At 35.2% G+C, this 27,683-nt stretch overlaps 1 protein-coding gene across 1 annotated transcript; it reads right to left on the bottom strand.

The window, feature by feature from the left end:
- Positions 1-350: 350 nt before the first annotated feature.
- CCD1 (carotenoid cleavage dioxygenase 1) lies at positions 351-22,724 on the bottom strand. Its single transcript, XM_086452162.1, has 14 exons — positions 22,319-22,724; positions 20,649-20,719; positions 20,309-20,323; positions 16,373-16,484; positions 11,307-11,406; positions 11,031-11,093; positions 10,489-10,599; positions 10,220-10,404; positions 8,555-8,693; positions 4,855-4,972; positions 4,669-4,770; positions 2,776-3,027; positions 1,679-1,790; positions 351-561 (listed from the first exon to the last, which is right to left on the bottom strand). The coding sequence occupies exons 1-14, from the start codon at positions 22,565-22,567 to the stop codon at positions 532-534; spliced, it is 1,659 nt and encodes a 552-aa protein (XP_086308288.1). The 5' UTR covers positions 22,568-22,724; the 3' UTR covers positions 351-531.
- Between the last annotated feature and the right edge of the window lie 4,959 nt (positions 22,725-27,683).

Genomic DNA, 27,683 nt, shown 5'->3' on the forward strand with positions numbered 1-27,683 from the left:
AGTGGAGTTTTAACTACAACTCTCCATCTTTAAACTACTTCTCTTTGCTCTACATTTTCTATCAAGCACTAACTTGATTGTCAGAGGCCCTTTGGCCGACATCACATCCGTGTCTTTTCATGTGAGATCAACAGAGAAGACGATCGGAAAATAAAGTTCAATTGGAGAAGATGACTGGAGAAAGTGAAAAGGTCAACACGGTATTCGAGGATCATAGCATCATCGACAACACAGATCTTGAGGAGTGGGAGACTCAAAAAGTCTCCTACACCAACCTTAAACAACTGCTTGTGAGATTGATAACTGGAAACTAAACACATTCTTCATGGAACTATGAAATGCTTGAAACATTTAAGTAAAAGTATAAAGGTTTCTTCTTTTGGTAATGAAACTCTTTCACAAAATAAAATATTGATACATTTTTAGTAGAGTAGCTATACGAGGTAATAACAATGTACAAGTGAATATTCTTGGCAATGCCTGCAATATTCTCTGATGCAAATACTTTTTACAACTGGGACATTTTGGCGATCAAATCACTGCTTGTTCTTGAAGTTGCTCCTGGTCAAATATATAGAAATCCAATTTAGAAGCTTGCAATGAAAAGAAAAATATGAATAAACAAGAGTTGCAGCTAAGAAAACATTGCACAGAGGGGAACCAGCTTGATCATGTAATTCACATATTAGAGTTTGGGTTTTACCAATTAGTTATAAAAATATCAGACATTTTAATGTGGTTTTGTGCTATCAAATTGAGAAAATTTAAAGAGCTACCAGATCAAATAGTACCATCACTCAACCAAGTTTTGACAAACCTAATTTGGTTCAGTTCTGTCAAGTTTTCATATAACTGTCTCACCCATGCCAATTGTAATTAGAGTCCAACCACTCGTTGAAAGTAACACAATGACATCAGAATAAAATGCAATTTAGAGTCCAACTACATTTTTGTCTGTGTGTGTGTGTGTGTCTGTTTTGTTTCGTTATTTATTTTTTATTATTATTATTATTATTTAGTTTTTTTTTTTTTTGGGGGGGGGGGGGGGGGGGGGGGGGGAGGGGAGAGAGAGAGAGAGGGTCTTAAAATGCAATAATTAATTTTGTAATACAGAACTTATAGGATTTGCGATTCCTTCATATTGTCAAGTTGGCTTCACTGGGATAAACTTCTATGGCAAGGAAAGTCGATTCCTGTTGCCAAGTTTTTCAATCTCTGTTGTTATGTTGGTTTTTGCCAAACTCATGCCATGATATACATGGAATAGCAGATGCCATGAATTTGTCTCACCTGCAACAAATGATAAGTATATCTGACTTCTGATAAATGGTCATCTTGAAACAATCAAGAACAATTCAAATTTAACAGAGGCATGGATAGGGTATGGTGAGACATGGCATTAACAGCTTTTTTTTAAAAAAAAGGGAAAAAAAGTCTGACATGGCACACCATCCATTTTAAAGTGACCAGGTATCATGAACAAAAATCTCATGGTATTAAGTCAAAAAATAATTCTCCAAGGCATAAAAAATTTCTAACAGGCATATCTATACAAACCCATTTTCTTGACCGTGTAAGGCTATAATTTTTATCTTTGTTTCTTAAATCCACAAAGGACAAACAACTTGTATAAGAAAACACAGAATCTTGATCTGTACAAAGTGACTGTATTACTCACCTCCGACACAAAGAAGGCATGGAATCCATATGGAACTCTTTTGGGTAACTCAATAACTGCAACAGGATCGGCTGACATTGTTTTTGCATCAACTACATTGACACTGGATTTTCTGCACCAACAGAAATAAAAAGGAGAACCTCAAATCATAATCTGTTGCAAATGGTAATAAAAATTTAAATCAAACAATGAAGCAAGAATCACATTCTTCTGAACTCTTTCAATAGATAAGAGAAACCAAAGCCATGGTTCAAAGTTTTGTGCTTCAGAATGTCTCGATAGAACATTCCAGTTTACGCTGGGATCGGAACGAAACATTACAGAATGTCTCAATCAACCACGAACTCAAGTTGATTGCAGTTGAGCATTGAGGAATCTCTCATTTTCCTTATCATCCTTCATATTAATTGTTAAGAGTTTGGCTTCATCATATGGACGATTTTTCAGATGCGTCAAAATGAGTATCCATTAAAAAACAATTTGAGATGAACCTTATACAATACATTAACTTGTATTATCACTCATCAAGTTATGTAATTGAAGTTGTTATTCTATTAAATCCACTTTTTCTCTATAATTTCATGTTTCTTTGGTACAGTATTATAATCAATGTTTTGGGGAATAATGTATGAAGTGGATAAAGTATTTGTTCACATAGTTAATTTTAAGTTCATTTATAACGAAAATATGGATCTATGATGGATACACACAATTTTTTGTTATTTCTTATACTTGTAGGAAAATAAACTCAAAAATTAGGGAAAACTCCATGTTCCTTTCTTTTAACTTTAGACAAGCACATTTATGTTCATACGTCAATTAGGTTTGGTATATAGAACTAGAGTTGAGGGACCAAAAGTTCCAAAACAACCGTCAATTTAACATTGAAGGTAAGAGAGACAAGTAAAGGAAGAGAGATCTAAATTTCCAAAACATATGGTAACTTTCTAAGTTATGGACAAGATCATATATTGAAAGGAAAATACATCTATAACTGCCAATTATATGTTCCTAAATGATGGTGTCATGGTGATGGCAATGACTACTTTGATAGTGTTTTGGTGATGATGATAAAAAGAGAAAAGAAGAAAAGTTACCCGGTGTTTTCGTCATGCACAAAGAATATCAAGTAACCATCATCCTCTTCGGAAGTGATGCCCGGCTCACGAGGGACAAAAATAGCTTCTGAACCAAATCTTCCAGGTCCCAACTCAAAGAGGCCTTGAATATTTCCACCAACTTCAAGCTTTGTTTTTCCAATCTCTGGTTCAGCATGCAAATCGAATTTGATAATCCCTGTCACCTTTGCAATGCTGTCCAGTGTGGTTCCGTAGACAAACCGTTGTTTCCTGAATTTATCAGCAAGATAATGAACATCATGATAAAAACAGCCTATTCTTCACTATTGTGTGAATTAATTCAACATCATGGACGAGATGGTGAACATAGCGTGGTATTCAGTGAAGTGACTAAATACCCTGAATAAGAAAGTCACCCTTAATTCAGTAGTAATTGACAAAAAAGGGCAATTTGGAAATACAGCTCCCTGTTTAGGTGAATAGTTGGGATAGCTTTGTATCTTCAAAATGATGACATAGACCCCTCTAACCCTATGCTACTCTAGAATGCTAACATAAAATGACCTAAACGCCCTTGTTTTTCCCCCTAAAACCACAATCATCAAGTCAGGATTTGGAAATAAGTTGGCAAGAGGAAAAATCGACAAAAAATCAGGCTAGGGTTAGAGTTGTGTAATTGTTCATACTAAGTAGTGTTCTCATATTACACCATCAAATCCCAAATTAAACAACAATAATAAACTACCAAACCCCATATTGATATCATCCATACATCCACAACAAGTAACCAAAAGACAACAACATATTCAAGGTTTATATTGTTCAAAATATAAAATAGATTACAATTGTGAATCCAAGTTGGGTTTCATCAATAGATCAAAACTATCAAACGCAATGCCATCCTCATTTATATCATTATTCTATGACACTTTATTGGTAAAATAGTCACCACCATTTTCATCAAGATCAAAACTTCTTACTAGTCATCTCTCCTTTTTTTCTTTTTCATTTTTCCTGATTTAATCCCCTAGTTCGTGATTCAATTGCAAATTTCACGATTTAATCATGAGGTTAGTAAAAGTCACGATCAAATCAATGAAGGAAAAGGACCACAATTGAATCATGATATTTTTCACTAAGTCACCAAGTTTGGATACTACACCTAAGAACAATCATCTTCAACTTTCAGGGTAAAATTTTTCCCTCGTTTTCAACCTGAAGATTATCACTTTCAACTTTCAAAAATCAAGAAAGAGAGAAGATATTTGGGAATATTATAGATTTTTAGTAGAAAATCAAGGGTTTTCTACAAGAGGGTAAGGACAATGGATGAATAGGTAAAAAATAATTTATCCTACAATTCAAGAGCTTGAAGATGATAGGTTTTGGGAGAAAGACCAAGGATTTTTCGCTAGAGGATGAAGTTAAGGGCAACTAGATCATTCTATGTTAGTCTTCCAGGGAGACAGAGGTCAAGGAGTGTACAACTAAATATTCAGCAAAATGTGGAGGGGCGTGTCTAAATATTGAGAACTAATTGGGACCAAAATCTAGAGAAAAATGATAATTCAATTACAAGGAAATACAAGTATATTTTGATAATTAAAATGTAAAATATGTGACTGAATTTTTTTTTTTTTCTTTCGAAGGATAATTCTAAAATATTTGATAATAAAATTTGAATTAACAGAAGATATTGTCTTCAATAAAATTGAGTGGAGGAAAATATTTTCAATTGATTCCAGATATTTGGAATAAGACTTTAATGATATAATGATTATCAAATATTTATGGATAAGAGAAAATTTGGTTCTCAAAGTATCCTACCCTCTCATACTTTACATATCTTCTTTTATACAACATAAATCCTAAAATCTCCAAGGTCGCCAGCACAAAAAGGTAGAAAAATACCTGCCAGTGTAACTCTCATTCACCCGAGGAAAATCTACAGCAGACACTGACAGTTTCTTCTGTGAAGCTAGACCACTTTTCATATTGAATTTCATTTCATACCTATTTAAATTAACAAAAGTCAGAAATGCCAAGGAAAAGAGAATGGGCCCAAACATAATTTATGAATAGGTCAAAATCTCTCACAGTTCATTTGTGAAATTCTCGAGCTTATCTTTCACAGTTCCACTGACCATGTCCAAATCAGGATTCTGAAGGCGGCAAGTGATCAAAAAAATTTCATCATCCTCCTCCCAAGCATTAGCTAGTAAGATACGACCACAAAAAGTATCAGCATAGGCACCCAAAGAACTCCATGCATTATGTTTTTCTATGAACTAGCTAACTGTTAATGTTGATGATGAGAGGTAACGATGAATTAGCAAGCAGACTATTGGAAATCCATTAGTAGCTGAAGATATCACCATTTCCCTTACTATATAAGGGAATGCAAATGTTTAAAGCTTCATAGGGGGCGTTGGCATCCTTCACAATTTTGCTTTTCCAAACATACCCTTGAAATGCATTAATTATTCTCTCTTAATGAAAAAGAAGTTAGGTTATTTTGGTCTTTGGGCAATAAATATTTTACAAAATACGATTGCAATAAATTTCATAACTGCTATGGAGGTTTTTTATATTTACAAAAATGCAATTGTACCCGTACCAACATACCCCCTACTTTTTTTTTTCTTTCACTAGAAGACAATAGTAAATGCATTTCAAGGGTATATTTAGAAAATCAAAGTTTTGGAAAATGCTAATCTCCACATGAAGCATTGGATGTTAGCATTCTCTCTCCTGTGTGTGGACATCACATGCTGACTTGCTTGCTATTGTAAGTTGAAAAAAAAAATATATATAGATATATATATATATATATATATAGGGTCAGGTTCAAGGGACATATGAGAAAACATATGTAAAAACAATGTAACATTAATAAATTTTCAAAATATGGGTTAGAAGTTTCGGATTGAGCTGATTTTTTGTGAGGATGATCTCTATGATGGGAAGATCATCCGAAAAAAAAATCAGTCCAATCTGAAACTTCTAACCCTATTAAAAGTGATTGAGAATGTGGACCGTTGATTTTTTTGTCAATTATTTGTTAATCACTTTTGATGGATTTAGAAGTTTCTGATTGAGCTGATTTTTCGTGAGGATGATCTTCTCATCATAGTGACCATCCTTGCAAAAAAATCAGCTCAATCCAAAACCTCTAAACCATATTTTGAAAAACCATTGTTTTTTCATATGTTTTTACATATGGCCCTTGAACTGCCCCCATATATATATATATATATGGTCCCCGTACAGCAACAAACATTTTGGCAAAACATTTTTCAAAACATGGGTTAGAGGTTTTGGAATGGGCTGATTTTTGGTGAGGATGATCTCTACGGTGAGGAGATCATCCTCGCCAAAAATCAGCTCATTCCAAAACTTCTAGCCCCAATTTACAAGTTGAAAAATCGTGGACCGTCCATTTTTTGTAAACCATTTTTGATGGGGTTAGAAGTTTTGGAATGGGCTGATTTTTGGTGATGATGATCTCCTCACCGTAGAGATCATCCTCACAAAAAATCAGCCCATTCCAAAACCTCTAACCCATGTTTTGAAAAATGTTTTGCCAAAATGTTTGTTGCTGAACATTTCCCATATATATATATCCTAGCCTGTCACACCTCCATGTCCTTCCCTACTTAGTTCTTGTTGCTTCTACCAGCAATGTCCAACCCATAAAAAGTTCTGCTTCTGAATTATATTTTACATGAAACTCTAGAAACTCTAGTTTAACAATCTAGATGCTTCCTCCTGGACAAATATCCCTCTCTATATCTTTACCCTTCATGATTAATTGAGATTGTCACACAATTGTGGCTATTGATTATTCTACTATTATTAACAACAAATGTACCACTATCTCGATTACAAATGCCATTTCATTGGGTGGCAGTGGTAAATTTTGCTCACATATGGTCAAATCTTTATCTATTTTCTCCAATATATTTCAAGGAACTTTGCTATGTTCAGTCATTAAAGCAATCTTCTTTGCAAGGAATTCCTCAATATTGTCGTATAATTGTCCACTTCATAATTGCAGGTTGTGAAAGAAGTCAAGTTAAGTATTACCTTTTTAATATGTAGTGCTTAATTTGATGCAGACCTAACCCACCATGAAATAGAATCATGGTTCAAAATATTGTATCATATCACAATGAATTGCTTGAGACCGATTACAAAACATTGAATGATTTGGGAATAAATTGGTCAAGAAAGTATCAGTTTTTCTCTTGACCAAAACAATTCCACAAGAGGAGATTTTAAACCATGGATGAAATTGCGGGACAAGAACCTATGGTGAAAGGACCAGCAGTGAAAATATTAGATAGTAGCACAACGCCACGTGCCCATCTTATAGATTAAGGTCTTAGCCAAGAATGAGTTAACACACCAAAATCAAATCAGTTACAGCAAAGGTCAAAAGATAATTCAGGGGCGGATGGTAAATCATTCTAGACCATCAATGACTCATCCTAGATTGTGTGGCTAGAGTAAAACTCGAACCAAGTCATTTGTACCATCTAAGCATTGTATGACATTTTGACATATTTCCATGAAAGATTTCCATTTCCAAGAAGTTCGATAAGAAATTCTACTGAAAATATTCATCAATAGAAACAAACTATGATAGATTAGATATCTGTATATTATCTTACTTTGATGTATTCTGAGTATATTAGTACATGCATATAAGTATATTAGCATGCAGGTATAAGTATACACATACAATTATTCATGTTTAATTAGTTGGATAGAATATAAAGTAATTCACACCTTAAGTATTTAATCTATTCATTTAAGCAAGTGCTTTATATATTAAGGTGCATGTTGCTAATGTTGTGACATGATTAATCTCATTTCCATATACAATATGGTTGTTTTCATTATCAAACTTTCTAATGCCGACATCAACATCTAGTAGAACTTTATTGATCTCCATTTCACATCCAGAAGGTTGCTTATTGTAGTTGAATGACTTATACATATGTTTTCATGCTTGTTTTTATAATTTCCTATCATTTCAAGAAAATTTCCAGAATATTTATCGTTTCAGTGAAAATTGTATTAATTTCCATACTAATCAAAACATGTTGCAACATATTTCCGTCCATGCTGACCAGAAATAAACACCATAACCAAAATTTAACATTGAAACTGGGATAACTTATTATGACACGTTTCAGTGCCTAGGCACTTTCTTTTTTTGATACATGGGTATCCAGACTTGGTCCGACTAATCCCATGGACACACCCGCCACCACTACCAGCAAGTACCTTGTGCACCTGGCCTTTTTAAAGCACCAGGTTGGTGGCCAACAAGGGGTGAAGTGATTCGAACAAAGGACCTCTTCTTCCTGAGACAGCCTAGGCACTTAGTCTGACTCGTTTGTGTTTTCCAAGTCAACTTGTCGTGTCACTTCTTCGAGACCTAAAGCATAGTACCCATGGTTTAGATATCTGGTATCCACCAATAACTTGTATGCAAAGAAACCCATTATTGGTATGTAGGCTACCCAAAGAACTAGCAGGAAGGGTACATTCTATGATTTCTCAGGTCAGTACTTGCATCAACTTCATTGCCACTTAATACATGAGAATATTTAATTATTGATAGATGTTCTATATTACTACTTTTTTGAAGCTTAACTTTGTCAGCATTTGTGCATAGGGGTCCATCCCCTCTCTCCCTTAATCTATTAATACAGTTGTCCTTTTCCTATGAAAATAGGATATTGTGTATGCCATTAAAAGAAAGCAAAAAAAAGAAAAAATGGCATACCATTATGGAATATGAAGCAGTTTGGAAGTTCAAACCATCTCATTTGAAGTTCATCCTTAGCATATCGTGGAAGTACACCAAAGCGTGCTTTCTTTGTTGCATCAAATGTGAAGATTAGCTTGTTTTCCTTCACCATATCCTGAAAATAGAAGTAGAACATAATGAAAATATCAAAATTGACGAAACAAGATGCATTGATATTAACAGTCAAAAGTATTTGTATTAGAAAATACAACTATTTCGAAACTCTCGTAAAGAACCTTCAAAATCTCTATGGTCAAGGATATATTAACAGTCAAAAGTTTTCTAGAAGTAGCGAAAAGTTTTCTAGAAGTAGCGAATTTAATTTTTACAAGGAAAGCAATCTGGAATAGTCGGGAATCCTAACCAGCTATGATGACTGGCCTAGGCAAACGATCACGTGTTTCTCTTTTTCCACTTTAGAATGACATCTGGATTACCTCCCTTATCACGAACTATCAATGTCTTGACAGTTTTCCCAAAGGACATGTTTAAGAATGTAGATTCTCCTGGATCAGGTCTGACATTTAGCTCCATCCATGAATATCTTGTTCCTATGTGAGAAAGTCGACTAATGACAAGGAAGATCCTTTATGCAAAGGGTCCATAGGAATACTACCTCTATGTATACTGATGTTTAAGAATGTAGATTCTCCTGGATCAGGTCTGACATTTAGCTCCATCCATGAATATCTTGTTCCTATGTGAGAAAGTCGACTAATGACAAGGAAGATCCTTTATGCAAAGGGTTCATAGGAATACTACCTCTATGTATACTGATGTAGTCATGCCCTCATGATTCATTTCTTTTCCTTTTGATTTACCTTCCTACTGTACCTTCCTCCCTCCTTTTGGTTTTCTAGATCATTACAAATCTTTTAAAAAAAGTAAGCCAAGAAAAACTGCAACAATGGGATGGAATTGTTCTATTGTTTAAAAGATACAAGAAGAGAAAAAACTTTGAGAATCAAAAGAGAGGCCTGAAAGATTCTTGCACAATCACTGTGCAAAATATGCCATGTCAGATATCAAGACTTGGGAGGTGGAACATCAAGCTTGTCTAATGCTGTGAATCAGCAAGTGAAGCTCCAGAGAAGTTTTCTTCAACTCAAAATCCTAAGATCAAATGGTTTATAAACATAGAGAAATGCTAACAAGCAAAAAACTCAATGTGTTGGCAGATGCAATGCAGAAAAAACAAGAAAATTAAACTAAAAGCTCCAATTTTAAAAATACATATTTTTTCTCATCTTTAATTGCATGGCTTTGGTGTAACCCAATCAACACACAGCCTGCTAGAATTCACCATGAACATAGAGAAAACTAATTAAAATAAATTTTACAACTAAAACCCTTCAGGAAGGCAAACTAACCACTTTTAGTTCTAACTGTATTGAGCCTATCCATGCCTTACATAAAATCATCCTGAAAAACAAATTATCCATCTTGCAAAGAAGCATCACTCAAACTTTCACTCAATGCTTTTGCCCATTTGAAATGATTGGCAAAGTTTAGTTGTTTGGAGTGAACATTTTCTCAGTTTTCTCACAAACTATTGGTGACACTTCAATCATGTTACTTTTGGGTATTTGTGTTCTTAAGAAGAAAAAACATATATAGAACGGACAGGAACAAAATGAGTACCTTTGGTCGGAAGTATAGAGGCAGATCCATGAAAATTGCATAATTCTCTGTGATGGCAAAGTCATGCATCATGACAGGGTCTGGAATTGTTATTGGTATCGGATCATGCATGACACCATCCTTAGAAATGACTCGGTAAGTGCAATAGGGGGGGGTGTGTGAATAACCAAAGGTAAACATTTCTCCTGCATCCAAAGTTACTACAAATCAAAATGGAGTTATCCCATCATTCTGCTCAACTAAATTTGTCATTTAATGATGGATTTTACCCGTAAATGGGTCGACCTTCGGATGAGCAGTGAAGGAATGCGCCAGTCTCTTGTCATAGTCTAACATCCCAAGGGTTTGCAGATCTCCATCTTCCAAAACTTTAAGAATATCTGCAGGATACAGTAGAGATGATATGTTTAATTATGTACCTGAAGATAAACAGCCAACGCTAGATGCCGTCTAAATTTGACAGAATTAAACAGCCACTTCTCATTTTTCTCTTGCACGGTCTCAAATTGCTTTAAATTTTAAATGCTGCTTCCATCAATATGGAGTCACACTGTGCCTCATTTTTACCAGCACTACACATCTATCCAGAGATAGAAGTGGCAACAACATCAAAATGTTGTTTTTTATCAATTGTGACCGAGTATACTTAACGAAGGATATCGAATCATTAAATAATAAAACTGAAAATAAAATGACATCATTTATTTACTTGGAAAGGTTGCATAAGGTATTGTTGAGTTTATGACAAAAAGAACAAGGAAATAGGATAATGGAGGATAAAGATAGATCTCCTGAAATTGAGAAGACTTACAAGGTTTATCTGCCTCTGAGAGAGCTAATAGTTTACCATGGTGATATATGAGAGCTGTATTGCCTGGCAGATGGACACACATAATTAATTCACTTAAAACACTATTCATGCTTGAACTCAAAGCAAGATCATAGATAAAATAATACTTTTGGAACTATAAAACATCACTTAAAATTATCAGTGGAATGGATAACCTAAACCTGCTCAATCCAATAGGATACTATAGCAACAAAACAGATAAATACATAGATATTTGTAGTATTGCAATAAACCAACCTGTCCCATAGCCATATGAAACGTCCAATACTTTCAATTTTGTACGAAGAAGTTGCATGTTAACCATTAATAGTCCAAAAAACCCCTTAAGGTCTCCAATCTACAGATGACACAACAAAATGACATGATTACGTGATCTTCTTATTTAGACATAAACAAGTTGTGGCTACTTGAGAAATTGGTTCACAATTTAAAAGGTGCTTTTCGGTTATAATAGTCAGTAGCTAAACAACTCAAGTGGGCAAGAAAAGACGTAAGTAGGAAAGAGCATTGAAAGCAACAACCTCTAATTCTTTTTCAGTTTTTTTTTTTTTTTTCCGTTTTAATAAACAACCTTTAATATTGAACACTAGCACAAGACGTAAATAGATCACATGATAATTTTTCCCGATAGATTTGTCACACAATTTTACTCAAAAATTATATAAAACTAATAAAAGTAACTGAGATTTGGGAGAGAAAAGATTAGAGAAGCGAATAAACCACTTATACAACCTACTTAGAGAACATTACACAATACAGGTCTATCTTTGTTACCAGTAATTTCTTAGAAAGATCTAAAAACTGAACATTAGAGTATTATGATACCAAAATGAATGTGCAACAATGTTGACAAAAAGATATTTTATTTACAAAATACAGGAGTATTCTAAAAGATTAGAAATGCTCCGCTTCCAAGTGCACAAAGTTCTACAGATTACAATATTTCAAGCATAATATCTTTTAGAGAGGATGATGACTTCAAACACGAAACAAATTGATGCTGGACCAAAAGGATGCATGAAAACAATAGATATAAGATTGTCATAAGTAATAACAGGTAAAATTAGCAAATTAATAATTTTGAGTTTGTATTCTTAACACATGATCAAAGCATGAAGCTACAGTATGCTCATAAGACAGATCATACCACAAGGTATTAGATGATATTAATTGTTATTGGATTACATTATTAGTACTTAGTAGTTCTATTGTTTTTAGTAGAAAGGTAAGATATATTTAATGTCCTCAGGGAAATCCTATATTTTTATTTTTCTTAATAATATAAAACATAAAGGGTCCTCTAAAAACCATAAGGCTTCTTCCCACATTTTCTTCTTCTCTTCTCCTTCCTCGTCATTTTCTTCTTCCTTCTTCTCTCAAGCCCCAGAACAGGTCTAAAATCAAGTTGGCATCATAGTAGGACTTCTTGCACCTGTTGGGGACCATATTGTAAGGAATTCAACCCGAAATTCCAAACTTGTGAGAAACAAGAAATAGAAGAAAAACACACACATCGAAAAAAAAAAAAAAAAGCAATCACACGCACAAGACAGTATTTACGTGGTTCGGCAATTTGCCTACGTCCACGAAGTTGTAGAGATTTCACTATTTCGAGAAGAATTACAAAAGTGCGGCTCTAGTCTCAAAGACGACAACCAAAACCTTAAAAAACCCTAATCACCAAAAACGGCTTTTATATACTGCGCACAAGATACACAATGGGTTACAAAACAGGCCCCAAAAATTTTTCCCGGGGGCGTTGCCCCCTGGGCCCCCAGGAGGCTTATCCATGAGCGCTCCGGCTTGGGCCTATCGGCCCAAGCCTCCACTCCATGGATTAAGCCTCAGAAAATATCCCATCAAAATACCACGCAAACATTATTCAGGTCGGGTCGGGTCGTCAACCAGATCAAAATATAACTAAGCTCCACAAAGCCCAACACATATATGCTGACATCAATAGGTTAAATCAACATAACATCTGCGTTAGTGGAACTGATAGACATCTACCAGGAGATCTCAATTTATAGTGATTTAGCACTATTTTTTTTAGAATTTTTTGGTCATGTATTGATGGTGTTTTACAGAAATATTCTTGGGTACAAAAGTTGCCTTGTTTACACCAATAGTATTTTCACGTTATAAAGTAAGTATGCTCTTCAACTCCTTAAGGATATCGGTATGCTTGATTGTCATCTCACGCACTTTCCCATGGACCAGAACCACCCCCTTCATGCAACCTCTAAGGATCTTCTTCCTAGTACACCAGTAAGGTTGTCAATAGGTCTGGGATGGTTTTGGGCCTAGCTTTAACTAGCTCGGTCTTAGTTGGGCCTCAAAATCCTAGTCTAAGCCCAACTTGGCCCACACTTAGCAAAAGTAAAGGCATGGGCATTTTGAAAAGCAAACTCAAGACCGCTTAAACCAAAAGTTAAGTCCATGCCGGGCCAAAAGCCTGGCCACTAATAGCACCACTGTCTGGTTGATCAACTGATTTAGTTGACAATCACTCATCTGGACATCACCTATGTTGTTAGTGCTATTCGCCAGTTCATGCATTCTCCATAGGCTCCTCACATTGTTGTGCATCATATCTTTTAGTGCCTTGGGTCCCCTCCTAGTGATGGACTAATGCAACCTTGACATTTTTCGACTATTCTAATGTTGATTATGTTGGCCCTTCTACTAATCGTTGATCTACCTCAGGCTATTGTACATTTTTAGGTGGTAATCTATAGGGCTTAAAAAAGGTCGGGTTCAGGCCAGATATGTGTCTACACATATCCAGATCCGGATTTTTAATTCCGGTCCAAATCCGGATCCAACTCGAATCCTACCAACTCAAACCATATCCATTTTTTTTACTTTCATTAAACCCACATCCAGATCCGATCCAACCGAATTAATTGATTCGGGTCAGATAATTTCAAACCATTACGAAGTAATTAATTAAAAAATGTGGCTTAAATGTGATTTGAACTCAAGACTTCTCCCCTTTTGAAAAGAAGGTTTGACCACTACACCTATTACTCATTTGTTGATGAATGATGGACTAAAAAATACAACATACAACATACACACTAATTTATCATTCGGATAGAGGGGATGGGTCCATATCCGACTCGGGTCAAAGGACATCAACCCATATTTTAATTCGGATATACTTGAAGAAGCCAAATCTGCTAAAAATCTGATTCGGATCACTCGGATTTTGGATAAAATCCAACCCATTTTAAGCCCTAGTAATCTAATTGCATGAAAATCCAAGAAATAGCATGTAGCCTCCCACTCCAATGCTGAAGCTCAATATCGAGCAATGGCACATGCCTCGTACAAGCTACTCTGCCTAATGCTCTTTTCTTATAGAGTTGGGTTACCCACCTACTTCTCATATATTTCTTCATTGTCATAATGATGCAGCCATTCACATTGCTTCTAATTCAGTTCTACATGAGCAGCCTAAGAACATTGAGGTGGCCATTAAGTTTCTTTATGAAGAACTCCACACCTCAAGTCACATCATCTTAGCAATTTTTCAGACCTACTACCCTTTGAGATACACTTTTTCAAGGTGGATATGAATAGCATTTATGCAGCAGCTTGAGGGGGGACATTGGATGATATTAGTTGTTATTAAATGCCACGAGCTGTTATCAGTAATTTATTTCTTTAGTAGAGAAATAGGTCGTATTTAAAGTCATTAGGAGAAATCCTATTTTTTTTTCACTTTTCTAAATATAAAAGAAAAAGGCTCCTCTCTAAAACCCTAAGGCTTCTTTCCACATTTTCTTATTCTCTACTTCTTCCTACTTCCTCTTAATTTCTTCTTCTTTCTTCTCTCAAGCCCAAAAACAGGCCTAAATTTGTGCTCTAAAGCAACTGAGCAAGGTCCTATAGTGAAGTTCTTGAGGACCACATGAAACCTAACCAACGAGAGTTTGTGCTTTAGGTCACCATTCTTTGGATCTTTTCTGCCTTTTTTCCTTTGCTTTTTGATTTCTCAATTAATTCTCCTACCACTGCTTTCAATAAAATTGATAGAATCAATTCTCTCACCAGTGACTATTACTCAGTTTGTTGTCGTGATTCCATTGTCTTAGGACTTCTATAAGGTTTTAACAATAGTTATAATTTTTTCCCCAAAAATAAAAATAAAAATAAAAAACATAATGCATCAATTGATAATAAACCATTGAACTGCATAGCAAACTAAGAACATGCAATTATATGACTGCTATAACCAGGTATCAATTAAAAATTATTATTTTACTGGTGAATGACCCTCAAAGTCCACAATCATTACTTCTGTTTTTCCATTATTTAACCTGAACTATGTTTTTTATAAATTATTTGAATCTCTTCATATGACAAAAGTGGAAATTCTCTTGGAACCACAGATATCTTTAAATTTCCAATATTTCAAAATATTCAAAAGATAACGGAGAACAATAAAACTTTTAAAATGGTATTGGAATACAGGGAGAGGTCATTCATGGGTAACAGACAACCAGAACATCCACAAGGTCTACAACTACAATTTGGAGATCAAATAAAACAACTGAATAAAGACAACGAGATTATTGCTGCAGTAAACTCCTAGACCATAGGTTAACATCCTATCATCGATCATTCAAGAAAAGCAAGGAAAATGGAGCACATCTCAAGAGAATAGCACCAACACTTAGTTGGTTTGGGGGATTAAGCCTCACAATTAAAAGAAAATAAGAGAAATACACAAATCACTTTGTCACGGGAAATCAATGGTTGCCTTTTTTCAAAATTTCCACAGCATACAAACTATAGAAAATATTCCTTTCCATGTTAGAAATCTGATGAAAAATCCCCAACAATAAATCAAAACAATTCAGAATAGCTATAGAAAAAGTTCCTTACAAATATTTTCATTTAGACCAAAAGAGTATTACTCAAACTATTTCTATGATTTAAATAACGCACCCACACTCGCGCATGCCCACACACACAGGATGTTTACATACTTTGAAAATGAGTTCTGGAAAAAGGAAAACTTGCTAATCCAAATAGACTTGACAGGGAGGCAACTGATTCAAACCAAGCAATGCAACTATGGTTTAGAATAGGTGATGCAGTTGGGAAAGCATCGTCAAATAAAGCCAAAAAATGATAGGGAACCTAGCAACATAGAATAGCATTTCATTGGTTAAACTTATACAGTGATGATTTCTTATAATTATATTTTGAACATAAATCCACCTTAAATAATTCAATGAGAATTCTAATATTCTAACTGCAGACATGTCTTTTAACTTAATTTACCACCATACCTTCATAAATTTTGCTCCTCCAAAATACTCTTCTTGTTTAAGACGTGATGTTCTTACATAACGGGAAACATAAGTTGCTTTTCCATCTTTGATACGCATACCATGAACCATTCTGCAACATTAAGGAATTATTAAAAGCCATTAGTAGCCCGATTCACAAGTATATCTGTGAACCAGTTGACTCCAGTTTAGGTAACATAGTACCCAAAACCAAGTTTGGCAGCATCCCTGATAAATATTCAAGCCTGGTATTTTTTCACCAAAAATTTGAAATTAGCTACTGTGTGAACCTTAGACCTTACAAATACAGACTTCTAGTTCTGGTTTAAATAATGCCCCAGGTGATAAGAAATCAATAATGCTAATGAAAGTCGGAAAATCACAGCAACATATTCTTGACCATCAACATCGTAAATGACTTGTTTCTCCTTCAAAGTATGATTAATTTATTTCTTCTCCTAATAAAAATGATGTTATGGAGTAATAAGATAGCTTGTAAATTAGCAAAACAATGAAGTCCTTACAATTTCTCTCATTTGATTCTTCTACACTCCAGAGTGGGAAATTTATTGCTCTTGTTCCTAGTATGCATTTTGATGGTGACGGTCTTACACAACGTCACCAAATAAAAATGTAGAAGCAGAAAATGAAAAGTTAAAAAATAAAACAAAATAAAAAGGCTCTTTACATTGTCTTATTGGCTACTTGGATCACCTCTAGCAATAGTTGTTTGTCTTCACAGTTGCTATTTCATCTCTGCAACTTTGGCTAATGACATCTCCAAGCAAAGACCATGCACCTCAGGTCCTTGCTCATCCTTTCAAATGCTTATTTGATCTCAGATGTGCTTTTAGCGATTCTTTTGTGCAAAGGTTGTTGTTATTGCTCCTTTAGGACAAATCTTTATTTTTGAGATCATCATTGTCTAGCTATTTTAGACACACCTGAATGTCTAGGTCTCATTTGTCTAGCTCACCTAAGGCGCCTACAGACCATTGAGAGTTTGCCTAAGTTCCTAATCTACACAAGATTATACAAAACACCATTGCTTTGCCATAACATAATGCATTCTACAAGCATAAACTGCGACCACATGCGCCACTATGATTTGCACCAGGGCTTGTCTGCCACAAGTGTTGCCATAACCTCTAGGCCACACATGGAGCTAATGTAGATGATGAAAAATGAATCAATACATGTGTAAGTCAAGTGGACTAACAATGAGTAACGTGACAAAAAACATACAACTTGGGGGGGGGGGGGGAGATGTAGCTTCCGAGGTTGAAAAATGATCATGCATTCTAAAACCCCAATTTAAAATTTCATCACACCTTATGTTTGTCGAATGAGATGGACTTTCTATCACCTACTACGTACTTTATCTAGACAAGAGGTTTCTATGGTACAAAATGGACGAGCTCATTCTAACCCAAAACCTCACATTCTCCCCCAGATGGTCTCTCTATATCTCTCATCTTCTTATTTCTCTCTTCCTTTAATGGAATCATATTCCATAGAGTTCAATTTAGACTTAAGACAGTAATCAGATCCAACTCACCTCTACACCCTTTATTTCTTTATCAAAGGCCTTATTCGCATTTATACCAAAAGAATTTTTTTGATAAAATTTGTGCGTACTTCTTGTAGGGGGAAAATATCCAAGTGACTATCATTGCCTCGAGACTTACCCTATAATGACAATCTTTTCTGGAGCCTCAATCGCAATGAGAGTGTATATCAATCTCACACAAAAACGAATCAATGATCAAAGATAGATATAGATACAATTTTGGCATGGTTCTTCACATAAGTCGACTACAACTATATACCCTTGGAGCCAAATCACTAAAACCTTTATGTTACATTAACATAATTCTTTATTGATTGATTAAGAATCCCAATAAAAGTCCTCCCACATTTATTTGATCCTATATATATTTATGATAGGATGGGTAGGTTAAATGCCATGTCAATAGACATGCATAAAACAATAAATACAATACGTGAGATGTCACATCAATGTCCTTTCAATCTCTTCTTGATTCAATAATTATTGTTCAAAATCATACATTTTGATTCGTTGGTTGTCTCTCTCTTTCGTATCTTATACCTTTAGTAGACTAAACAATCTTCCTAAAGGTTTGGACTTGGCTTCCTTCAGAAAAACTACGACATGGATTGAACACTCTTATTGAGGATTAGGACTCAGTATCCTTCCAGAGAAGGAAGTCTATGGATGAATAGTCTCCTATCCCAACTATATAATTCGAGATGTCCCTTTGTCCAAGTATGAATTATGAAATTAGGTGACGATTCCATGTCCTGATTGCAGATTCCGAAAATATCCCCCATTCCATACACGGATTATGGATTGGGAAAGGTAAGAGTTTGACATCCTAACAATAGATTCCTAGCGTTCCCCATTCCATATACCAATTCAGTGTCGGGGCAAACAAGTCATTACAGATTCCAAGATCTTTCTTCATTCCAAATACAGATTCTTTAGTAGGGGAGATGAGTTTTACATCCCAATTATGGATTCTAAGATGTCCTCCATTTCAAGTTCCTAGGAAAGCTACTCAATCCTAGTCCTAGTCCCCAAGAAATGTTGTAAATGTCCTGGTCCTCAAGAAGAATGTCCTCAAAAAAGTATATGGATAACTAATCCTCAACAAAATCATAGTCCTAGTCCTAGTCCTAGTCCTAGTCTTCAGGGAGGATGTTGAGCCCTTGTCATACTCCTAAAAAATGAGTGGAATCCTAATCCTAAGGAGGTCGCTTAGTCTATTAAAAGCACAAGATACGAGAAATGGAGACAACCTACGAAAATGTATGGTCTCTGATAAACCTCGATGACTCGAGAGATGTTAGAGATTGATCGATATTGATGTAACATCTCACCTACCACATTTATTGTTCTATGCATATCTTTGATGTGATATTTTACCAACCACGTTTCATTATAAATAGATTTAAGATAAGAAGAAATGGAAAAGGACTCCTTAAGGATTCTTAGACAATAAATCCAAAATTGTATAATGTAGCACACGTTTTTTCGTGAATTGACCCCAAGAGACTAGTGTAGTGGTCGACATTTGGGATGAATCTCATCAAAATCATGTTCCTCCCTCTTTCCTTTATCTTTCTTTGATCTTTGATTATCATTGTGTGAGCCTATATACATGATGTGCCTTTGAGTTGAAAAAAAAACATGATTGTTGGACCAAATCTCGAGGGAACAGCTATTGCCCAGATTTTTACTCCCACACATTTCATGTTTGAAATCTAAAATTCTCATTTTTTTTCACTCATTTACTAATATGTGAGAAACTCAATATAAACAAAACTTGGAATTCCCTACTCTAACACAAGGATGCATACTTTTTTGTTTTTGATGAGTACAAAAATGCGTACTCCTCAAGGGAACTCTACATGCAAATCCAAAAAAAAAAAATGGGATAGTGAGAGTATAATTGTCTCACTATTGATTTTAAGTCACAAAATATTGGATGCATTCTCTCACCAGAATAACATATGTAATGAGGTGCTCAAATTGGGCATTGTACGACAATGAAACTAGCTCTTTTGACTGGTGATATTGATAATCATTATATATTCTTAATTCTAAAAATAAGACTATGCACTTTATTTCAATTAAATTATCAGCTACCCGTAGAAACATAGATGATAGTAGCACCTCATGAGGCATGCATAAAACTGGTAAATTATAGTAGAAAACTCTTCTAGAGGAATTATAGAATGATATGCTTAAATATATAGTCCAGTAGCTTGAAATTATGCAAGACCTTGTGCAACTTAACATTTAATTATAGAAATTATGTCATAAACAATCATCCTTCTTGTGGAAAATTGTATGTTAAAATGAGTTAACAAATAGGGCATTTCCAATTGTTAAGAAAGAAGTGAAAAACGCACCCATCTCCATCAAACCTGCACAAAGATGGACACAAAAATCAGCTCAGCAGTCATCCTGGAAATAATGCCACTCAAGGCACAATATAATTATACGCGCATAAGGGACCCAAATACAAACAACAACTAAAATATGCCCATTTTATGGAAAGAAGATACCATAATAAAATTATGAGACATAAACCCTGTTTAATTTTTCCTGGAAATGCCTCAATAGATAACTCCATTCGAGACTTGTCAAAACAATTTCCCTGTTTAAATAATAAATTAAAAAAAAACTGGGTGGGGGGGTGTGGGGGGGGGGGGGGGGGGGGGGGAAGAGGAAATAAAGAGAAGAGGTTACCAGTGATAGCCAGCTACTGGAGCAAATTTAGGGTTAGGGCCAACCCTGACAAATTCCCCATTCAAGCATTCCTGTTATCCAAAATTCCCCACTTGTTACATGTTATGGAATTCAAAGCAAGAAAAACTATACCGCAAGAATCAACAAAAATGCCAAAAATTCTACTACAGTTCACAGGAAGCAAAGTCATATTTTCAATTAATGATAATTCGTAAGCAAAGAGTTACAAATCATATGGTTTTATTGCCCTCCTTATATGGTAATATATAGATTATCAGATAATAACTTCAGTAAATCTTTTGATCTCAGATTTAACACGTACAATATATAGTTCCTACTGATTGTATATATACACTTCAAGCATTCTGACAACAACAATGATTAAGATTTAAAAATAAATAAAGAAAAAGAAAAATTATAAATAAAGAAAATGGAAGAATGGTATTTTTTGTTGACGACATGCATTAGTCTAAAGCATGGTTTTTAAAATCGTCCAAGACCGAGACGTATTGCCCAAGTTAACTCGGTATCAGAGCTAAACGAGACCAACTCACAAAGTCATTTTTTGACCGAGATTTATGAGTCACAGAGCAATTTATTGATTTGTCTCATGAGACGTCTCAAACGTATCGGAAAACTCATCCGAGACGACTCAGTATCGGAGCTGAACGAGACGAGACGAAATACCGAGTTTAAAAACCATGAAATACCGAGTTTAAAAACCATGGTCTAAAGACACCCAAATTTCGGAGATTCCAATACTCCAACAGAACAACTACAATCAGATAATCAAATTACCTAATTATTGCAAATAAGAAACTCAATTTTAGATAAGGACACATAGTGGCCCCTCAATGTCTTACTGGTTTTATTTTAATAAATGAAGAACCTAAATACCAATATTAACTACTGATATGCATTAAAAATTCATGTAAATACATCTAAATTAGATAGATTCTAATTTTCCAACAAAGAAATGTGAACCAGTTAAACCAAATTAACAGTTAGTGTCAATTCCTACTAATTTTATTTTAATTGAAAAAATAACTAATTTTTGACCTATTCAAGTGATAGATTCAAACACCACAGCAAACACTCAACTAAAGAGATTAATTTTCATGGGAGCGGTTCAGCAGCCCCATTATGGTGCCACGCATTTTTCAAAACATGGGTTACAAGCTTTGGAATGAGCTGATTTTTTGTGAGGATGATCTCTATGATGAGGAGATCATCCTCACCAAAAATCAGCTCATTCCAAAACTTCTAACCCCGTCAAAAGTGATTTACAAAAATTGGACGGTCCACGATTCTTCAACTTGTAAACTAGGGTTAGAAGTTTCAAAATGAGCTGATTTTTTGTGAGGATGATCTCTTCACCGTAGAGATCATCCTCAGAAAAAATCAGCCTATTCCAAAACTTGTAACCCCATCAAAAGTGATTTACAAAAAATGCGTGGCACCATATGGGGCACCATAAGGGGCTGCTGAACCGCTCCCAATTTTCATTATCATTATGCACTAATATCGTCTAAGAACAGAAATTCCACAGAACTCTAGAAAAAACCATCAATTAACAAAAAAGAATAAAAAAGACCGATTTTCAAAAAACAAAAACAAAAACGAGAAAAAGAAGGATTCAGAAGAACAAAATCCAAGTCTCTTTGTCTCACCGGAAGATATCCTTTGATGATGAGATCCTCACAAGGAGGAGTCTCATCGAGTACTGGAGCGAAATTCCCAGACAAGTAGTGTTGAGGCTTTGTAGAATCGTACATGAGCTTCACTATCAATTTCTCCACTAAATCCACGAATCGCGAAGCTAGTCCCTTATTCGGCTTTGGATCCACCACCACAAACCCTCCTCCAACGCCATTAATGGTGGTGGAGTTCTGCTTCTTCGTCTCTTTCTCCTCCGCCATTAGAGCGAACTCTCTAGTGCGTCTGTCTTTCAGACTTTCACTCTGTCTTATCTTACATAGAAGCTTTTTTTATCAATGAAAGGGAATATTGGCCGAAATCTCTTGGAATTCGAATCCCCCACGTGTACATGTGGATGGAAATATACGTCGAAAATTTTTGCAGATTTATTGTGTTTTCTTCGATTGTAACGACCACAAAATATACAATAATGGCTCATTCAGGGACTTGCAATAAATAAATAAAAATATCATTTTAACCTCATTGCCCACACCATTACTTGGGAAAAAACATTTCAAAACCCATTTTTTTCTTCTTCTTTTCTTCCTCTTCTTCTTTTCTTCCTCTTCTTCTTTTTCTTCTTCTTCATATTCAACTCCTTCTGAATTTTACGAGAGGATGATTCAATGAAAAGATTAGGTTTTAGATTTTTCTTTTTTAAGTTATCTTATTTATTTTTATTTTTTTTACATTTAATCATCGAAGGAAGATGAAAATTTCACAATTAAAACATTAAAATGATGATTTTGAATAAAAAACTTGAAGAGTTTTTAATAGTTCTATTAAGTAGATTTAGACCAAATTTTTTTTAACAAATTCAATAGGTACTTACCGAATGTTATTGTTGAGTTGAGTCCCACATTAGACATTCATTACCTTATCTCTCTCCTTATAAGCTTTTGGGCTTTTTCATTCATTGTGAATTGGTTTTGAGTTGAACCCCAAATTTATCATGGTTTCAGAATAAACTTTTATCTCCTCCATATCACCCAATTCTTATCTCCACGTGCTTTGACCCAATCTGACCCTCACATGCAAGGGCATGTTGAGTTTAGTCCCACATCCAATAAGAAAGATATGAGATTCCAATGTAAAAATGTTTAAATCAGTCAAATTCACCAAGAACAATCAATTCTATTTTATTATATGTGTTTAATTATATCTCGATTCTAATGTTGTTGGATCTGAAGATTGGATCTTTACAAACATGGACAATTAATCAAAAGAGATGTGATTACTTTTAGTAACAAAGTTAGAAAGAGCCATCTAAGCATTCTTGACAAAGAATGCTTTATTTGAATCTATTTAAGTTAAAACATCAAAATAAAAATATCCTAAGATAAATCTACTAATTAATCATCTCACTATTATCACATGTAAATATTTGAAGCACAAAAACTCAACACAGATTAACTAAAAGGGATTGTCTTGCTCATGGTTTACTAGACCTCTCTAAAGGAGGTCTAGCCAAAGATCATCGGACATAACGTAAAAGAAGACATTAAAACTATAAATAAAAGATAAGAGATTAATGAGAAGATGCTTTTCCCCGACCTCATCATCTTTTCGCTTGGTATAACCACACTCATCCTTCTAAAAGTATGCTCTTACCTCCCATTTCATCTCATCAAATACCATCACCTCATCCAACCACTATCTTTCCTTTTACCCCGCCATCAAGATTAAACCACATAGTACAAACCCGCATGGGCTTCACCAAATATCATGCCTCAAGAGGCCCATATCTCTTACTTTCATCTTTACCTTTGAAAACCTTGAAAAGCCTAAATATATATATATTCATATATATATGGGGGGCGTTCAATGGCCAACTTTTTAGCAAACTTTTTGGCAAAACATTTTTCAAAACATGAGTTAGAGGTTTTGGAATGGGCTGATTTTTGGTGAGGATGATCTCTACGGTGAGGAGATCATCATCACCAAAAATCAGCCCATTCCAAAACTTCTAATCCCATCAAAAACAGTTTACAAAAAATGGACGGTCCACGATTTTTCAGCTGGTAAACATGGGTTAGAAGTTTTGGAATGGGCTGATTTTTGGTGAGGATGATGATATATATATATATATATGGGTCCCGTTCAGCACCCTAAGTTTTACCACACATTTTAACAAACGTGTTTTGTCTTACATGGGTTAGAAGTTTTGGAATGGGCTGATTTTTGGTGAGGATGATCTCTATGGTGAGGAGATCATCCTCACCAAAAATCAGCTCATTCCAAAACTTCCAACCCCATCAAAAATGATTTACAAAAAATGGACGGTCCACGATTTTTCAACGTGTAAACATGGGGCTAAACATTTCGGAATGGGCTGATTTTTAGGGAAGATGATCTTCTAATCATAGAGATCATCCTCACCAAAAATCAGCTCATTCCAAAACTTATAACCCATGTAGGACAAAAAACGTTTGTTAAAATGTGTGGTAAAACTTAGGGTGCTGAACATTTCCCTATATATATATATAGATATGGGTCCCATTCAGCAACAAACATTTTGACAAAACATTTTTCAAAACATGGGTTAGAGGTTTTGGAATGGGCTGATTTTTGGTAAGGATGATCTCTACGGTGAGGACATCATCATCACCAAAAATCAGCCAATTCCAAAACTTCTAACCCCATTAAAAATGGTTTACAATAAATGGACGATCCACGATTTTTCAACTTGTAAACTAGGGCTAGAAGTTTTGGAATGAGCTGATTTTTGGTGAGGATGATCTCCTCACCGTAGAGATCATCCTCACAAAAAATCAGCCCATTCCAAAACCTCTAACCCATGTTTTGAAAAATGTTTTGCCAAAATGTTTGTTATTGAACATTTCCCTATATATATATAGGGTCCCGTTATTTGGCCAATAGTTTGGCAAACACTTTTTCAAAACATGGGTTAGAGGTCTTGGAATGGGCTGATTTTTTGTTAGGATGATCTCTACGGTGAGGAGATCATCCTCACCAAAAATCAGCTCATTCCAAAACTTCTAGCCCCAGTTTACAAGTTGAAAAATCGTGAACCGTCCCATTTTTGATGGGGTTAGAAGTTTTGAAATGGGCTGATTTTTGGTGATGATGATCTCCTCACCGTAGAGACCATCCTCACCAAAAATCAGCCCATTCCAAGACCTCTGAAAAATGTGTTTGCCAAAATGTTTGTCAAACTGTTGGCCAAATAACGCTACCCATATATATATATGAACAGCGTTCCTAAGACTCATATTGGGACTCACATTGCGACACACCGTTTTGTCTTATATGGGAAAAAATATTTGGAATGGGCTGATTTTTTGTGAGGATGATCTCTATGGTGAGGAGATCATCCTTGCCAAAAATCAGCTCATTATGAAACTTCTAGACCGTCCAATTTTTGTTGAAAAATTATAGACCGTCCAATTTTTGTAAATCAATTTTGATGGGGTTAGAAGTTTTGGAATTGGATGATTTTTTGCCAGGATGATCCCCTCATCACATAGATCATCCTCACAAAAAATCAGCTCATTCCAAACATTTTTGCCCATATAAGACAAAACGGTGTGTCACAATGTGAGTCTCAATATGAGTCTTAGGAACGTGACCCTATATATATATAGGGAAATGTTCAGCAACAAACATTTTGACAAACATTTTGGCAAAACATTTTTCAAAACATGAGTTAGAGGTTTTGGAATGGGCTGATTTTTGGTGAGGATGATCTCCTCACCGTAGAGATCATCCTCACCAAAAATCAGCCCATTCCAAGACCTCTAACTCATGTTTTGAAAAATGTTTTGCCAAAATGTTTGCCAAAATGTTTGTTGCTGAAAGGGACCCATATATATATATATATATATGGGTCCCGTTCGCCACCCTTAGTTTTACCACACACTTTAACAAACGCTTTTTGTCTTACATGGGTTAGAAGTTTCGGAATGAGCTGATTTTTGGTGAGGATGATCTCTATGGTGAGGAGATCATCCTCACCAAAAATCAGCTCATTCCAAAACTTCTAACCCCATCAAAATTGATTTACAAAAAATGGACGGTCCACGATTTTTCAACGTGTAAACATGGGGCTAAACATTTCGGAATGGGCTGATTTTTTGGGGAGGATGATCTTCTAATCATAGAGATCATCCTCACCAAAAATCAACTCATTTCAAAACTTCTAACCCATGTAGGACAAAAAACGTTTGTTAAAGTGTGTGGTAAAACTTAGGGTGCTGAACATTTCCCTATATATATATATATGGGTCCCGTTCAGCAACAAACATTTTGGCAAACAATTTGGCAAAACATTTTTCAAAACATGGGTTAGAGGTTTTGGAATGGGCTGATTTTTGGTGAGAATGATCTCTATGGTGAGGAGATCATCCTCACCAAAAATCAGCCCATTCCAAAACTTCTAACCCCAGTTTACAAGTTGAAAAATTGTGGACCGTCCATTTTTTGTAACCATTTTTGATGGGGTTAGAAGTTTTGGAATGGGCTGATTTTTGGTGATGATGATCTCCTCACCATAGAGATCATCCTCACCAAAAATCAGCCCATTCCAAAACCTCTAACCCATGTTTTGAAAAATGTTTTGCCAAAATGTTTTGCCAAAATGTTTGTTGCTGAACATTTCCCTATATATATATATATATGGGTCGGGTTCCTACGACACATATTGCGACTCACATCGCGACTCACGAAGACAGTCGTTCGATATTCGGAAGATCCACGGTCCAGATCGCGTTTTGATTTTAAACAAATAAATTTTCGGATTTTATAATTACCTTCCCGTAAATCATAAATCAGAACGAAAGAAAACTTCGTCTTCTTCGTTTCTCCCCTCTCTTCGATCTCGACTCCCTCTCTGCGTTCGATGACATACAGACTAACATCGTTTGCGACGGCACCGACGAATCATTCTTCTTCGTCTTCTTCTCACTTCGATCTCAACTTCCTCTCTGCGTTCGTCACATACCAACAGATCTGATTCCCTCTCTTCTCTTTCTCTTTACAACGCTTCTTCCTCATCTCTATTCCCTCTCTCTCTCTCTCTCTCTCTAGAATAGACGACAACTCACAGAAACGAAGAGCTCGATGGAAACCCTAAGGTAACAAATCACAAACCCTTACTTTTTTAATTTTTTTGCACTTTTATTTGTTTAATAAATTTTTTTTATTATCGGTCTTTGCTGTGTTTTTATTATGGAGAGAAAAATGGGTTATGGTGTGGATATTCAAACTTATTTTTTTCTCCCTTGAGAATTATCTATAATCTATGGATTTGCAGAAATTGTCACAATGAAGTTACTAAGTTTCCTTGTTGAAACTTTTTGATTCAGCATTAGGTTTTCT

The sequence above is a fragment of the Akebia trifoliata genome, chromosome 8, assembly GCF_017979445.1.
Source record: "Akebia trifoliata isolate Shusen 1 chromosome 8, ASM1797944v1, whole genome shotgun sequence".
Taxonomy (NCBI): Eukaryota; Viridiplantae; Streptophyta; class Magnoliopsida; order Ranunculales; family Lardizabalaceae; genus Akebia; species Akebia trifoliata.

Bases quoted from the DNA above. Each gene is read 5' to 3' on its own strand.
- CCD1 (XM_086452162.1), bottom strand. From the start codon at position 22,567: ATGGCGGAGGAGAAAGAGACGAAGAAGCAGAACTCCACCACCATTAAT. The intron at 11,094-11,306 runs GTTGGTTTATTG...TCCATCTGCCAG, and splicing joins TTCATATGGCTATGGGACAG to GCAATACAGCTCTCATATAT. The intron at 8,694-10,219 runs GTACTCATTTTG...TTCTATTTTCAG, and splicing joins CTCTATACTTCCGACCAAAG to GATATGGTGAAGGAAAACAA.